The sequence below is a fragment of the Clytia hemisphaerica genome, unplaced genomic scaffold (genome assembly GCF_902728285.1).
Source record: "Clytia hemisphaerica strain Z4C2 unplaced genomic scaffold, Clytia hemisphaerica genome assembly, whole genome shotgun sequence".
In the NCBI taxonomy this organism is placed as follows: Eukaryota; Metazoa; Cnidaria; class Hydrozoa; order Leptothecata; family Clytiidae; genus Clytia; species Clytia hemisphaerica.
The window spans coordinates 485,063-502,029 of NW_027104378.1; the positions used below are offsets into that span (position 1 = coordinate 485,063).

The following is a 16,967-nucleotide window of genomic DNA, read 5'->3' on the forward strand; positions in this document are numbered from 1 at the left end:
AAACATGTAATACAAATAGTATGCTTTTATAATTACGATATATGGTTTATGGTTATGTGCTTAAAACATGTGTTTGCCAATTAATGCTAATTCATATCCTATTATGTGTCCTGTATTGTAGAAAAAACATCATTCTCTCATCAAAGTGACTTTAGAGCTATTGTATTTTATGATGTCATCAAAATTTTGTTAGAAAGTGTCAACCTGGTGATAAAAATGATAAAAGCACTAAAATATATACTACTAGTAGAATACATATGCAATAAAAAAGTCCTTGCTAAATACTTTCATTCACAGTCACTTTCACCAGAAGAATCGTTGCTGAATCGATAGCATGAGGAATTCTCAGGGTCAGAATCATCATTTGATTCATCTGAAAAATAGTACTCATCATCAAAATCTTTCTTTTCAAAGAGAGGTTCGGTTACAACTTGTCTCACGAGTTCATGAATTTGGGTGATTACTGACTTGTTCATCAGAGCAGTCTTTACATAGATGTCTTCTTCTGTGAGAGAACAGGAAGCAATATTTACAATTTGGGTGATACATTCCAGTGAAAAACCTGATGAAATACTAGGAGAAACAACCCCCTCATGGTCAGCAATCAATGACTCTCTCAATTTAGTTAGTTTAAGTTTAAGGTACTTGATACCATCAGAGTTTAAGGAGCACTCGACAACAGGTTCTGTTTGGTCAGTCAAACCAAACTCATGTAAGTCAATGGATTTACAATCTTCTTGGTTACAGTCGCATTGTTTTTCACATACATCGCAGCAAAGGTGAAGTGGTTGGAAACTTTGAAATGAATCAGTACTGTATTGTGCCATTAACACTTTTCTCCTACAAACTTCTGAATTCTTTGCATATGCTTTCATTCCCTTTGAGATTTTTGGTGAAACCAAACAGTGAGGGTATGTTAGCAAAATTGCTCTGCTTTGGGCCCCATCACGTCCAACTCGTCCTGATTCTTGAAAATAATCATCCATGTCTGAAGGGGTACCAAAATGAATTACCGTATGAAGTCCCTTGCAATCTATCCCCATTCCGAAAGCAATTGTTGCCATTAAAAATCGGACTTTACCGTTTGGATCTGATAATGATTTGTTGATCATGCTTTTCACTTCAATTTGAGTGCGGGAGTGAAAACGTGCATATGGTCTGGATAGTGGATCAGGGTAATATGAAGAAAATTTGCCATCGAATAATGAAAAAAGTTTCCTCAGATTATGGGAGGTTCTACAAAATACAATGACACGTGTAGCCTCAAAACCATTATTTGCAATATCAGTCACATAGGGTGCAAAAATTTGTTCCACATTTTTTGGTTGGGCTGTCATACAGGAAATACTTCACATTTGGCTTTGAAGGAACTGCAACAGAGATAAACGGTTGGTACAACTCTAGATTATCAATGATCTCCTGTCGCACAGTTGATGTAGCAGTTGCAGTCACAGCTAACATTGGTGTTTTTTGGTGGTAAAAATGATCTGATCTCCGAGAGTTTGCCATACCACTTACGAAACACATCGGAATCACCATCGCTTTCTCCCCTGTAGAAGAAAATAGAAGAAGGGTTTGTTAAGAGGAAGTAGAAGATTAGCTAAAATTATGTTCGCATCATTTTGGGGGTACTGTGAAAAATTGGACATAATTGAAAAAAAAATTGGTAGGATTATGACTTTTAGAACAAAATACTAAAATTGTTCTTTGAAAAAATCTCTCTAAGAGTGCATAATCCTGCGCAAGTTGAAAATAAATATTTCAAAAATTAATAAACATGGGGTCCTAATAACATCTTCAGGTCTTAACGGGTTTGATTGAAAAATTTACAAGTGGCTGATGTTTATTTGGCACGTAAGAGTACCTACATATTTTCTAAATCCAACATTTTCTAAATATGTTACCTTATCGGGGAAAAAAGTCGGTAAAAATTTTAGTCGGGACAATTTTGGTCAGGGAAAAATTTAGTCACTACCCCGAAAAATTAGTCACTTTTCCCCGACTTTTTTTCTCCCGATAAGGTATCATATTTAGAAAATGTTGGATTTAGAAAATATGTAGGTACTCTTACGTGCCAAATAAACATCAGCCACTTGTAAATTTTTCAATCAAACCCGTTAAGACCTGAAGATGTTATTAGGACCCCATGTTTATTAATTTTTGAAATATTTATTTTCAACTGTTAACCCTACCAGCCCCGGGTGGACATTGTGCTCCACCACCTCTTCTCTGTCCTGTTTCTCATCAACTCTTTAATGCATCAGCCTGATATTTAATGACTTTCCTAACCTTTAATTAGCCACATTTTGGCCAAATTTCAAGTTGATATCTTTTTCCAATCAAGAGTTATTGGCCGTTTCTGGAAACCACCTCCACAAATTAGTACAAATTAGGGCTAAATCCCAATAATTTAAAAAATGCAATAAAATTTGAAATATTTTTGCTATGGACTTGAAATTTTACATGGATAATTTTGTACCGGTAACAAAACTTTGTGCCAAATTTCATTTGAATACTAGTACCCAGTCCCATTTTATGCCAATTTTGAAAAAAAAGGGCGATAACTCAAAAACGCGCAATTTTAAGCTCCCATTTTTTTTTGAAACGATTGTCATTAGGCAAAAAACTAAAAGATATGTTAAAGATCTACCTTTTACCTTTCATAAAATCAAATCAAAAACAAAAATAACCCTTTTCTAGTCTTCTCAATACCAATTTTTGTAAAATACCCATTTTTACCCAAATTTTGCTAATTGATGACACATTTTGTGACGTCATCACAGTATAACTTCCAATTTTAATTTTTTTTTCTCAAATTTCTTACTAAGGACATAATAAAGTAGCTCTGGTCCAAATTTGACATTCAAAGGACATTCCAATTAAAAGTTATGCCAATGTGCTCCGCCCGGGGTTTCTAAAGACACAAAAAGCCCGGGGCTATAGGGTTAAAGGGAATTTTGCTCACACCAGCCGGAAGTTTTCAGAAGTAAAATTTCAATCCCTGGCAATTAGGTCCATCCCGTTTATTAAAATTTGAAAATTTTCCAACACCCCCTGTATATTTGGCACCTGAAAGAGTAATTCTTTTTACTGTAGATGAAATCAGAAAGGTAACATAAAATATTACCATTTTTTAATACAATGACTTTCATCAACTGCTACACCAATTACACGCTGTGTGAAGGATTTATTCTTCAAGATGTCACGATTCCTTTCCAAAATTGTTTCTGGAGATGTGAAAATGATGTTGAACAGTTCATGATGAAATGCCTAAAGGGAAAAATATTCATTTTATTTCACTATTTGACTGTTTCGAGTGGGAGGGTCTGGTCAAATGGAAAAATATCGATTTTTATCAAGTCGTGGGATGTGGGAGGGCCTGGATTAGGACAGGGGGGGTCAAGCAGTTAGTACAAGACATCATGCCTACTAAGTGATTCTTTGGAGGAAAGAGGCCACACCACCACACCCTTTGACAGTTAGTATGAAATATACTAAGTGATTTCAAAGGAAATTCACTAAGGACCACCCCTTAAAATCCTATCAAACGAGAGTGTGATATTTACTTTTTGTCAAACCATGTTCCCAAAATTGTTTTGAAACAGTTATTGATTTGGTATGATGAATTAAAATGAATCAAAAATTTTATTTTAACACAACGCTGTACAGCGATATATGTACAAGAGTTTCAAATAACGAAGTACTTCTCAATTGATACAATAATGAAACACCGTAAACCAAAAACATAAACATAATATGTAGCGTTCAATCAAGGCAGAAAAAAATACTTTTTCATGATTTATAAAGAACAAGATTACGAACTTTTACAATTTCAAAATCGATCTGACTTTTTTCTTTTATTTATCAATCTATAGTTAGGGAATTCCCCTGATATAGTGTTTAACTAAAGGGTAATACCAAACAAACTCCAAAGGGGAAGACTTAAATGTCTTAGGTTCTTTGATTTCTCTTATGGAGGGGGATTTCCCTGATTGCTTTTAGTATTTATTTTTAATATTTTTCTAGAAAAGGTAAAAAAGTAGCACTTAGTATTCATTTGTACTAACTGTTTTCCTAGATTTTTTACTTGACACCACCCTAGCAGTCACTTAGTACCATCAAGTACTAACTGATTTTTGAAAATTTTGTAGGTATACCACCACGGTACTAACCGGCATGATGTCTTGTACTAACTGCTTGACCCCCCCCTGATTAGGATAAAGTCTATGTATGTGTTCAAGTGGGAGGGTCTGGTGAAGTTCCTCCAACCAAAATTTCCGAGATCTATGGTTTCTCCCTCTTTATTTTCCTCCATCAAATTTCTAATTTTTCATTTCTCCCATACCTTAACCCTACTCACCCGGGAGGCACATACCCTGGTAGATTTTCTTCCACCGAGTTTTAACCACTTAAAAAACATGGCTAAAAATTTTCGAGAATTTGTAAAATTCTATTTCTGAAATGTGTTCAAATATTTTAGACCAAAAATATGATCAAGACATCCATGGTGGATGTGTGTTCCGCCCTGATCACTCAAAGCGCAAAATGGCTAAAACTTTAAATTAAATCGTCATAAAATGATGACTACTGTTCCAATTGGGCTGAAATCTTGCACAGTAACTCAGGTTAGTATAAGGAAGACGACTGCATTAAAAAATTTGGCAATTTCAAAGTGGTTCCGTTGGTCATTTTGGCAGGGGACGCCGATAAGTCGTTTTGGAATTTTCGGCTGGGTCAGTACTAAAATATAAGACATACATGAGTACTAAAAGGATTTTCGCTAATTTTTTAAGTTAATTGAATATCCAATCAGGATTTATGGAGGGGTTTCATCAGACCAAAAAAGTCTGGGGTGAGTAGGGTTAAAAAAGGGGCAAAATCTGAATCCCCCCTTTAAAAAGGGGGGAGGATACAATGGACGTGGGAAGGCCCGGGGGGGTACTACCCTTGTCGACCGACGGGGGTGCTCCGCTAAGGTTAGAAAAATGGACCCTACGTGGGACTTGAAATTTGTGAAAAAAGTGACCCTGAATGGGACTGAAATTCCAAAATTTTCTACTTTTTCCCCAAATTTTCCAAAAAAAGGCACCCTACAAGGGACTGATTTTTCTGTTTTGGTGTTTTTTTTTGCGACCCTACCTGGGACTCGTGGAGGTTAAAAAAGGTACCCTAACCAGCGGAGCATCCCGCCCCGTAACCCATCTTGCCCTAGTACCCCCCCCCCCCGGGGGGAAGGCCTGGTAGAAAAAAGTTGATGTATCATGTGTTCGAGTGGGAGGGTCTGGTCAATTGGAAAAAAATATAGATTTTTATGTGTGTGTCTGTCTAAGAACATAAAATGTATTTGTTTTCAAAGAGAGATTTCACATTAGAGAGAGAACGAGAATGCTGACCAGAAAGCAGACGGCTCATGTTATCAATTAATTCAAGTCCCATTTTAGAAGAGCAGTTCTGACAGTAAAGACATGAAGGATGTTTACCTTATTTTTGTCTTTGGTTGATGAAGCTTCCAGACAGCATGCCTTGATACCCAAATCTTTAAGGATTGATATTTGATTTTCTATGAGGGATGTTATTGGTGCCACTATTATAACAAGGTCTTTGATTTGATTGTTTACAGTAGTATTACGATCGCGATCATCAACATCAGCAAGACTTTTGAGGAAAGGCCAAGCTTGAAAAAGAAGACTTTTCCCACTTCCAGTTGGTTGACCAACAAAGCAATCTTTTCCTTTCAACAAATTTTTGAAAACTTCTTTCTGGTAGTCCTTTAAACCTTTAATTTTAAAAATATCTGCAACTTTTCTCCACACTTCATCCATCTTGAATTTGGAAGTTTTGTTTACGATGTTGATTGAAATGTAAATTCTCCTAACATTGGCGGCAAATTTTTATCGGACGAACCCCCTTCCGCGCTACAGTTTACAAATTTCTCATGTTTTCTCACCCCGCAGAAATCTGCGGGCCCTGCCGGAACTCCCGTAAGCTACGGAAACCACCTTAGCCCAGTCGTTTATTTTAACCATATCCCGACATAAAAATTTCCCGCTTTCAACAAAAACGTTATAAACGACTGGATTCCCATTCTACACTTTTGGCTAATTTACAATTTTTCGAAAATTGAAGTTCGAGCGAGAATGTCAATTTTTAGGCCTTCAACTTGATTCCATCGAGTATTTCGACCTGGGAGGGATTTATTGGTTTCTAGGCTATATTTCAAGCCCTAATGGACCATTTTTGAACTCTTGGATCCTCAGATCCTAAGGTCCTAAGCCTAGCGTTAAAAATCAACCCTTCCAACCTAGTTTAGAGCACTTACAAATCGATTGTGGTTTCAAAACACCCCGGTGAATTTCCCTTTGTGCCAAGTATTTTGTCCCTGATTGCATGTGCTATCAATCATAATTGCCCCCGCAGGAGCGTAGCGACGAGGAGGCACTCATAGTTTCACGCATAGATATTGGACTGGAATCTCGAAATTTTGTTGTTTTTGTTGTTTTTTGTCGCGCAAGCATCCCCGTTATAGTAGGGGGAAATTTGTTCGTTTTTTTGAGGTCGCTCGATTTTTTTAGTCAAATCACTTGTTATACATTTTTGGAAAGCTAAGGGGTAGGGGAATCAAAATAACTTGGGTGCCAATTTTGTTTCGGACACTTTGGTATGATTTTCGGACAAATACGACGGTCTCGGGCAAAAATCGTAGGGTGAAAAAATAATGAAAATTTCAGCTTGAGAAAACGGAGACCTGTTATATATTTTTGGAAAGCTCTCAAAAAATTAAGATTAGTGATATATTGCGAGTATAGGTGATTTCAGTACCTAACTCGAGATTTTAATCCTTAAAAACAGTGGTTTTCAGTGTTTTTCAGCCAGAGCCAGCTGTTTTGTCCAGTTTTTGCGCTTTCGGCAGCTCAATATCTCGAGTTAGGTACTGAAATCACCTATACTCGCAATATATCACTAATCTTAATTTTTTGAGAGCTTTCCAAAAATATACAACAGGTCTCCGTTTTCTCAAGTTAAAATTTTCATTATTTTTTCACCCTATGATTTTTGCCCGAGACTGTAGTATTTGTCCGAAAATCACACCAAAGTGTCCGAAACAAAATTGGCACCTAAGTTATTTTGATTCCCCTACCCCTTAGCTTTCCAAAAATGTATAACAAGTGCTTTGACTAAAAAAATCGAGCGATTTTACAAATTTCCCCCTACTATTAGTTAGTCTCTTCCGGTTTTTTTTCCGGGACGGTAGTATACATATTTTCATATTACGTTATATACTATTACCATTATTACATATTACAATTTATTAGTTTTGATTTAGCTTTGAAAAGCTGAAGCGAGTGTTATATAAATGCAAATTATAACAGTGTATGATATAACACGAATTACAATATTACTTGTGCAAATCAAAACAAACAAAATGGCAGACTGGTAATGATGATGAGCTGATTCATTGACTGGAAAAAGTGTTTTGTATGTCAAATTTTGTTTCTTGTCTTGGAAACTGAATACTAAATACTCTAATTTAGTCAGAAGTTCATTTCAGCAATGATTTCAATTCTTTTTCTGTAATCTTTAAAGAAATTTGCTCAAGTTTTTTTAATATACGTACATTTAATATTTTTGTTCAAATTGTAATTTATCTTTGTCTGTTATTATATTAATAACTAGCTTTATTGTTTATAGAGAGCTTCTTGAGCTTTAAATACCATCATATGGTCGTAACTCGAGAAAGTCCTTAAAGTCCGCGTTTTCGCAAAAATTTGAGGGGGGTCCGTGTTTTCGCAAAATTTTGAGCGAGGGGGGTCCCTGTTTTCGTAAAGGTCCAGGGTCCGGGTTTTCTTGGGTCCAAGGTCCGGTCCGGGTCCTGGTTGTACAGTACGCCTCTTAATGGCTTTGATCCTTTCAGCTTGGAGAAAAGATTGCGTCATGAAAAAGTACTATGCCCTTGAAAAAAAATTAAAGCGCATTTCAACTTTTCTTGACTGTAAGTCTGAATAGACCACAATGGCATTCCTTTATTTTTATTTTGACCAACCACATAGAAGATTTTGCTTGAGAAGTGCAATCACAGCGTACACAAGAGGAGCCCGGGCCTTAACTAGGATTGGTTTCTATTTCACCCAATTTAAGATGGCGCAGAACTTTTTGATAAATTTTATACGTAGTATTCTCTTGACTATTGTTTATTAGGCAAAGTAGCAATAGAGAAATGTTGAAATATAGCAGCCAATGAAAAAAGCAAGCTATTTCTGATTGGTTGCCTTGTTGATTTATTCACCACTATAGTATATATTTTGCCTACAAAGACGTCTGCGGCATTATCAGAAAAGGTCTATTGTGAATAATAATCATGACATATATTGTTGTAAGAAAGAAACTGGGAGAAAAAAACAAAACTCGAGTGTGTCAATGAGGTGAATTTTCTGGTCTGTAAAATTTATCAAATTTTGCGATTTTCATAATGAAGAGTATTGAGCTCAAATTTAAACGTATAAACAAGTTCAGAATATTGTGTAATTGATTTATTGTGAAAATATAACCTTTTAACTGAAGTTTAGGGCAAACTCTTTTGTTAAAACTGTCAAAAACCGCGAGTAAACGAGCACTGAAGGAAGGTCCCAAAATTGCTGTTTATCAAAAAAAGCAACGACTCGGCCGAGAGTTAAGGGTCAAAAACAACTGTTTAGGGCATTGAGTTTCAAGCCGAAGGCTAGAGGTCAATCTCCTTGGTAGGATTTGAAGCCAACAAATCCTACCAAAGTTGCGCGGCCTTGAGCGACCCGCCTGGTTTTTACACAAATGACAGATTGAAACTAAAATTTACCGCTTCATTTTGAAAAATATATCACTCGAAAACAAAGGAATTGCTAGATTCAATCCGTCATCAAAAATACGGCGCATATTTTAAGGCTTCAATTTTTCTTGCCTGAGAAAGGTTAGAGATTGACCTCTAGCCTTCGGCTTGAAACTCAATGGTTTAGGGTGGCCCGCACATAGGGGCACCTGATCTAGGGTCGGGGCTAATTTTATGGCTTAAATATTTTCTTCAGGAAGTTATTTTGTTCAAGGAAATTTCGAAGTCCAGACTTTGATCTCCTGTTATTCGAGATAGTGACCATGAAAAAATAGCCCCGACCCACGGTTCGGTCCGCAATTTATCTGGCTTTCAAGAAAATCTAAAATGGCTTTTTGATAGCCAATACAATCGCTGCATTTGCAGGTTTAGTGGGCCCCATTACTCTGCTAAAGAAAATTCATTGGATTCGAGAAAACATCAAAATTACAGACCAGACAAAAAATTACGTAATGCCCTCTACAAGCCACTGTGATTGGCTGATCGGGAAAAAGACGTAGAATCTGATTGGCGTAGAAAAAAGTGATTTTTTTTAAGAAGGAGGCGGGGAAGAAAAAACAGGCGAAATGTCCCAAAATGAACTTCAAAAATCAAGAAACTTGCAAAGATTGAAAGGAAAGAGATGAATTTTATTCTTCTTGTAAAATATTTTATAGCTCATTCATAGTACAGGGATGTATCTAAACTAGAAGGACTAGATATCAGATTTAGAACAACGAGACAAGGTGACTTTTTGATACACAATGCACAATATATTTTAAACTTTCTGTTGCTCTCAGACATAAAAAATCCAGAAAAAAATGACTCCAAAACCATATGAAATCCATTTTTTCTACATCCTGAAGAAAAAGAAAGAATATAAATAAATCTAATATAAATCAAGATTTGTGTCATCAATCCTTAACCTTAGAGATAAAGAAGATACTTTCAGTGAGACAGGCAGGGATGGTTAGCATAAATATCTTTATAAAAATCTTTTACTTCCATTCTCTTTAAAGATCATAATAGCATAACATAGCATTTTAATCTACATTCTGCCAGAACAGGGGTATTAGAAAATGAAAGAGCCTTAGCTCATCTGTAGGGAAATTAAATATCTAAAGTGAGGAGAGTGAAGGGGGTTTAGCATTTGCCAGCAAATAATAATGAGCTGAGTCAGGCTGGATTCTCCATGAATTTCGACCAATTTTGAGGTGGTAGAAGTTTCACAACTCCTTCTTCAGTTGACAGTGAGAGAATTCTCTTGCTCTTGTCATCTGCGACATGAATAATAACAAGAATCCACAATTAATAAAAGTTAACTAACCTTTGTTTTTTATTGCAGTTGAGCTCCAGCACGCATTTCAAATTCAAAAACATCTCAAAACTGAAGAATGCTCGGTTTTTTCTTCTTCCCATCTTCTTCGTTCTTAAATTGCACTAACATCATCATCATCATTGACAACACCAAAAAAAATCTAAAACTTTTTGGAGAATAAAATAAAGAATTGTAAACAACAAAGAAGTGAATAAAAATGAAAACTGAAGCTATAACTCTGGGCAAAAATAATGCCCTTTCAATAAACTTGTGCATCCAAAATACAGTTAAAATTACTAAGAAGTGTTTCCTGATTATAAATCATAATTCTTTGAAAGAAAAACATTTTGACTTTGTTTAATGAAAAGAATACCAGTATGCAACATTTAGAAAAAGAAAATATCAGAGTCCTTCCCCTCTAAGAAAAAAAGATTTCAACGATTTCGAAAGATCGAGTGACAAATAACATTTTCCAGACTGTCCAGATTGAACGTACTTACTAAAATAAATTGTTTCTAAACATTCGAAAACATTTGCACGCTCGTGTGAACACTCAAAAACATTCGATTTTCAAAGCGCTGTTTACATTTGAAAATTCGAATGTATTTTCGGCGTAAAGCTCTGTTTAGACTTAAACACGGAAAAAACTACAGACTCGCAAAATTCACCTCATTGATTTCCTCGAGAAACAGGAGATGTGAAAACCAGTAAGCCAATGATACCATAATTTTTGAAATTTATTTTTGAGAAGCTTTTCCTTAAATTTTATCAAATTATCAAGCTGCATGAATTCTTCAAGTATTGTGTTAATGGAATATAATTTTTTTTTCAAGCATATGCCTCAATCAATTAATCAATCATTCAATAATTAAATCAATCAATTATTCCCTGATTATTTTTAATGCTTTAATCTTTAAAGCTTTATAAGTGCATGACATGATCTTCTGCGTGGGCATTTAGTGAAAGCTATGACTAGTATAATAATATAACATTGGGCTAGCCTTGCACACTATTCTAGGTGGTCTGTTTATTAGGCACCCTAGAGTTATTAGAAGCAGGGTTAAAATAACCAAAACATAGTCAAAATAGACCTACTTCACAGAGCTGAAACTTTTTATCTGTGAAAAATACGAGGAATATCATAACATTACGGCATGGCGTTCTCAAGCTAGAACGCCATGCATTGTCATTTTTGGCCGTTTTAGGCCTACATTAAGGTGCTGTAACTTTTTATCCAACAAATGCACGAAAAATTTGAACAAATATCTGAAATAAGCAACATTCAAATATTCAAAGAAGTCTTATGCAGTAGTGCAAAATCGAATCGAGAAATAGGCATAAATTATCAAAAGCTAAAAAGTATTTTATGAGGATTTTTTTTTTACATAAAACTTTTAACCATTTTTTCGGGACACGCTGTATCTAACGTTTGAAAGGTCAGGGGATAATTTAACGAGTACGTTGTTGTTCATATTCATCAGCTTTTGTCAGCCATTTTTTTGTCTTTTATAAAAAAATCTCATTTATACATCGTTTTTACCAGGGATAACTTTTCAAGAGAAAAAAACAAATTTCAAAAAAAATATTTAACCATTGTACTAAAAATTTCATAAAAAATGATATGACAGTATTCATAAATGTCCAAAATATATTACAGACTAAGCTAAAGTTTAGAGAAAGAATGACGTCACCATTACGTAATTTCTCCCGGTTCAGGAGATACTTGTTCATATTCTTTGAATTTTTTGACGTCGCTCGAATTCGTGGAATCACTATTGTTGCTAATGGTGCGTTTCCTTGGATACGACTGTTGTTGTTGGTAACCACGTTCATTTCGATCGTAACCGCCATAGTAACTTGGCGATTGCGACGTTCGAGGCGAGTTTTCATGCATGGGCGCAAAATCACGGGCGTATTTAGGGCGCCGTGGCGCTTCGTAATATTTGTTATGTTGGGCGGGTTTTTCATCATAATCGGCGTACTTTCTCTCTTTGAAAGGTCTCTCGTGTTTAGAGGGCGCTTTCTCCTCGTTTCGCTTTTGTTGTTGTTCCTTCCACTCTCGATAGGTTAACGCCTTACCGCCCCCGCCCTCATTGTTTTTACTTTCAGTTTTATTATCATTGTTATTGTACTTTGTTTTGTCACTTCCACCTGTCATGGGAGAAGGATTTCGATTGTTTTTGAGTTGGTCTGTTGATGAGGTCCCTTTCGATCCAAAGTGTTTATAATCACGTCGCGGGTCCCACGATTCTTTCGTTTTTCTGAAAGAAAGGTTAAAAAAGGTTAAGAAAGGTGTTCACAGATGCAGGCTCTAATTAGTCTAGCTAGGATGCTAGTGCAGCACCTGATTTTGACAAAGAAGGCTGAAAGTGTAATGATATTTTTAACAAATAATGAATAACCTTAGGGAAGCATACCCGGTCGACAAACTGACAACATAGTCATTATAAAAAGCCCCCTGGCAATGTATTGTTTTAGCATACTTCTTGTTAAATTTTCTTTTGTTACAAACAAAAGATAAGTTGCAATTTGCATACTTTTTGACCACGTTACCAAAATACCAAAATTTCTTCATGGGATTGGTCTATTTTCTAATCACACGATCAAAAAGTTTGCAAAATAAATCGATTTTGGTACGTAAGCTCCATCCATCCATCTTTTAACAATAACAAGTAATACTTTAATGGACCTACCTATTTATAAAACGAATAATTAGAATTTAATGGAAGTAATGTATAATTTTAAATTTCGATTTATATATCTATTGGAACGGAGAAAGCAATTAAGAAACGCATCGATGTTTAACGGTGAAAGAAAAATAATATCGACACTTTAATCAATCATTCATCTCGAGAAAATCTCAAAAAACCGCTTTTTTCGGGACATTTCCGGTTCTAGCGGCCGGAAAAAATTCTTTTTCGAAAATTGGGCTCTGTCACATTTTGGGCATTGCCATTTTACATCATTGTGCAAAAAATCATGAAAATCTGTCGAGTATAAGTTGAAAAAATGAAGGAAAACCGTTTTACGCCGGTTTTCGGCTGTTCCGGCGATTTTTAAGGAGTTCCGGATTCAAAGGATGATTTTCTTGGAAATTAAACGATGCTAAGTTTTGGACATCATCATAAAGAACATTTTTCTGTAAAGAAACAATTAAATAAGTTGAAAAAATGTGACGGAAATGTGAAAAAACGACGATTTCCGGCACATTTCCGGTTCTACAGACCGGAAAAAATTTTTTTTCGGCAAACGGTTTTCGACACCTTTTCGGCAGTACTAATGTGCATCTATGTGCAAAAAATCGCAAAAAACTAATGATAAAATCTCGAGAAAATCTCAAAAAACCGCTTTTTTCGGGACATTTCCGGTTCTAGCGGCCGGAAAAATTTCTTTTTCGAAAATTGGGCTCTGTCACATTTTGGGCATTGCCATTTTACATCATTGTGCAAAAAATCATGAAAATCTGTCGAGTATAAGTTGAAAAAATGAAGGAAAACCGTTTTACGCCGGTTTTCGGCTGTTCCGGCGATTTTTAAGGAGTTCCGGATTCAAAGGATGATTTTTTTGGAAATCAAACAATGCTAAGTTTTGGGCATCATCATAAAGAACATTTTTCTGTAAAGAAACAATTAAATAAGTTGAAAAAATGTGACGGAAATGTGAAAAAAACGACGATTTCCGGCACATTTCCGGTTCTACAGACCGGAAAAAAATTTTTTCGGCAAACGGTTTTCGACACCTTTTCGGCAGTACTAATGTGCATCTATGTGCAAAAAATCGCAAAAAACTAATGATAAAATCTCGAGAAAATCTCAAAAAACCGCTTTTTTCGGGACATTTCCGGTTCTACCGGCCGGAAAAAATTTTTTTTCGAAAATCGGGCTCCGTCACATTCGAGGGTTTATAGTAATGCACCTTTGTGCAAAAAATCAGAAAAATTGAATGAGCCAATCTCGAGAAAAGTTGGTAACTAACGAACGAACTAACGAACACTGGTTAATTTATAGGACCTTCACCCCACCGGGGTAGGTCCAAAAAGAGACAAAAGCCTTTCCAGACTAGTGTTTTTATAATGACTATACTGACAATAATCTAGTTTAATATTCTACTACAAACTTACATTTTATTTTCGTTTTTGTGTTTGATTTTTGGTATTTTCTTTGGTGCTGATTTGGCGTCTAAACCTGTGGATGAAACGAGAGTGGATTGTTAGTTGAATGGTCAGTATTTCCGCTTTCAAACTTTTCCAATTCTTGGAAGTTATTCCAAAATAATTCGAATTGTCTTGAAAATCTAAAACATTACTTCACTGAAAGGATGACTATAAACCCGGCATTGTTTTACATTTCTGAGGCGACTAGTTAGGCTGCTGGTATCCACTAGCGGATTCGTGCTCCTTATAGAGGTTGCTTAATACTATCTGTGACTACAGTCGGCTCTCGCTTATTAGAACTTCTATTATTCGAATTTTTCTATAATTCGAACTTATTCACAGTTCCCATCAGGGAGAAACCCTCTTAAAATACTCTCTATAATTCGAATCTTTGTTTAATTTGAAAAAATAAGATTACCCGTTCGAGTTCAAATTAGCGAGAGTCAACTGTAAAATGAAATTGCCGCCATTTCAGAGAAGATATTTTTAGCGTTCTTGTGAATCTTAAGATTTCTCAAGGTTTACGATTTAGACCTGTGCAAAGATCGAGATCATGTGTTTAGGCGAAATTCAATGAAGAGCAACCACAAAGTGTAGATAATTCATCAAGAATTTTATTACCTAACGCTTTTTTTCGTGCTTCTTCCAACTCGACTCGGTCAGTAGAAATGACGGTTTTGCCGACTTCTTGTAAAGTGGACGTGTGATTCGCTTTCATTTTCTGAATTTCTTTCTTGTGCGAGTCTCGCTTACGACATGCTGTTCTATACAGTTTAAACAGTTTCGATGCACCAAGTTCAGTGAATTTGGAGACGAAGGTCCATAGTTTGCTGGAACAATATGAAAAATAAAATAATTGCTCATTCAAATCTTATACTAAGGCGGACCTCGAAAACTTCTTCGTTTTCTCATGAAGGTCATAACTTGCTGAAGAAAACAACAAGATTACAAAACAAAAAACCTTTTAAGCTGTTTTTGGCCCAAATTTGCCCCAAAAAAATTTTCCTTAAAAATCTGGCTCCGTCACATTTGGACATTGCCATTTTGCATCATTGTGCAAAAAATCAGAAAGAAATTATGAGTCAACATTGAGAAAAGCTATATTTTCTTATTTGGTTAAAGGGAATTTCCCCAAAATACGAAAATCCGTCTTTTAAGGCGAATAAGAATTTTCCAGGAAAAACCACTTCAGCCATTCTTTAGAGAATCTTGCCCTCCATCTTTGTACAAAAAATCAGAAAAAAGTAATGACAGGATTTTGCACAAAGTCCAAAAAACCCTATTTTTAGGCAGTTTTTGGCCCAAATTTGCCCAAATAAATTTTTTCTCAAAAATCGGGCTCCGTCACGTTCTGGGCATTGCCATTTTGCATCATTGTGCAAAAAATCTGAAAAAACTAATGAGCCAATCCTGAGAAAAGCTGGTAACAGACAGACGGACGGACGGACGAACGGACGAACGAACGAACGGACATGGGTTAATTTATAGAACCTCCACCGGGGTACCCGGAGGTAGATCCAAAAAGGTTACACAAGAGCAAAAAGAAGACACAATAGAATATTGTCAGCATTAGCGTCAAATCGTCAAAATTTCAATAGACGGGGTTAATTAATTTGCCATGGGGATACATCTCTGCAAAATTCAATGGGGGAATATTAAAACAAACCTTCTCCAGTTCTCAGCCAACGGTTGATCATGTTGAAATTCTGTTGTCAACGTTTTCTCGATGTGATCTCCAATTTTTAGTAAGCATTTCTTCGTGGCTTGAAGTTGAGCTTGTTCAGAACTCTCTTGATCTGGTTGATGTAATTGCTGTAAAGACTTCTTTTCGGCCCTCATCTTTTCTTTACATGATTTGAACGTAGCATCGTCCAATTCACCAATTTCTTTGACTGCTATTTCGTTTTCTTCTGAGCCTCCTTTATCTTTCGTTTTGTTGCTCGCAGAAGAACTTTTTTCATTCTGGTGTAGAAAGGTAAAAAATGAATTGGGTAAGATTGAGTCACCAAACAGAGGGTACTTTAGGTGTACAAACTTTCGCAAGGTAGAAAAATCGCGAAATTTACGTCACTTAATCAAGGGAAAAATGTTTTTTGCGAGCATAAACTTTTGCGAATCAAGATATTCATTTTCGCGAAAAGGGCTAAAATCAAGAAAGTTTCTGCTCGCGAAAGTTTGCACGCCTAAAGTAAAAGTAGGAAAAGGCAGTAGTTTTTTGATCCACTCGAAACTAAAACCACAATGTATTCAGTGAGAAAAATTCTACATAATAAACACTGACCTTCTTTTTCTTTTCACTTTTCTCCGATTTCTTCTTCTTTTCTTTCTTAGGTTTTTCTTCTAACGTTACGGTTGCCGGTTTCTCATCAGAGACGTCCTGCTTCTTGTGATCAGACGACGCCTTCGATTCTGATTTAATAGAGGACGTCTTGATTTTGAGCTTGATTTTCTTTTGTTTAGGGTTATCTGTTTGTGACTCACGTAGAAGACGTAATAGGTATTCACCACGTGACATTAATTGTTTCTCTTGAGGTTTACCTTTGCCAGTGGGTAATATCTAAGTAAAAAGAATACTCACTTTGAAACTATGTTTCATCAGGTTTACAACATCGCACTCAAACATATCCTTTTTATGAGATAGAAAGCCTTTTTCCTAT

At 35.8% G+C, this 16,967-nt stretch overlaps 3 protein-coding genes across 3 annotated transcripts in view; all 3 read right to left on the reverse strand.

Annotated features, from left to right (window-relative positions):
- Positions 1 to 287: 287 nt before the first annotated feature.
- LOC136819087 (putative ATP-dependent DNA helicase Q1) lies at positions 288 to 1,112 on the reverse strand. Its single transcript, XM_067075255.1, has one exon. The coding sequence runs from the start codon at positions 1,110 to 1,112 to the stop codon at positions 288 to 290; it is 825 nt and encodes a 274-aa protein (XP_066931356.1).
- A 212-nt stretch (positions 1,113 to 1,324) lies between these two features.
- LOC136819069 (ATP-dependent DNA helicase Q1-like) lies at positions 1,325 to 6,074 on the reverse strand. Its single transcript, XM_067075235.1, has 3 exons — positions 5,481 to 6,074; positions 3,128 to 3,270; positions 1,325 to 1,550 (listed from the first exon to the last, which is right to left on the reverse strand). The coding sequence occupies exons 1-3, from the start codon at positions 5,820 to 5,822 to the stop codon at positions 1,409 to 1,411; spliced, it is 627 nt and encodes a 208-aa protein (XP_066931336.1). The 5' UTR covers positions 5,823 to 6,074; the 3' UTR covers positions 1,325 to 1,408.
- Positions 6,075 to 11,618: 5,544 nt separating this feature from the next.
- Positions 11,619 to 16,967, reverse strand: part of LOC136819025 (chromodomain-helicase-DNA-binding protein 1-like) — a 39,749-nt gene continuing 34,400 nt past the window's right edge. Inside the window, exons 28-32 of the mRNA XM_067075182.1 lie at positions 16,592 to 16,867; positions 15,977 to 16,272; positions 14,932 to 15,140; positions 14,278 to 14,341; positions 11,619 to 12,418 (exon numbers count right to left, since the gene is read on the reverse strand). Of these exons, the coding sequence (XP_066931283.1) occupies positions 11,851 to 12,418; positions 14,278 to 14,341; positions 14,932 to 15,140; positions 15,977 to 16,272; positions 16,592 to 16,867 (1,413 nt within the window). The 3' untranslated portion in view covers positions 11,619 to 11,850. The remainder of the gene's footprint in view (positions 12,419 to 14,277; positions 14,342 to 14,931; positions 15,141 to 15,976; positions 16,273 to 16,591; positions 16,868 to 16,967) is intronic.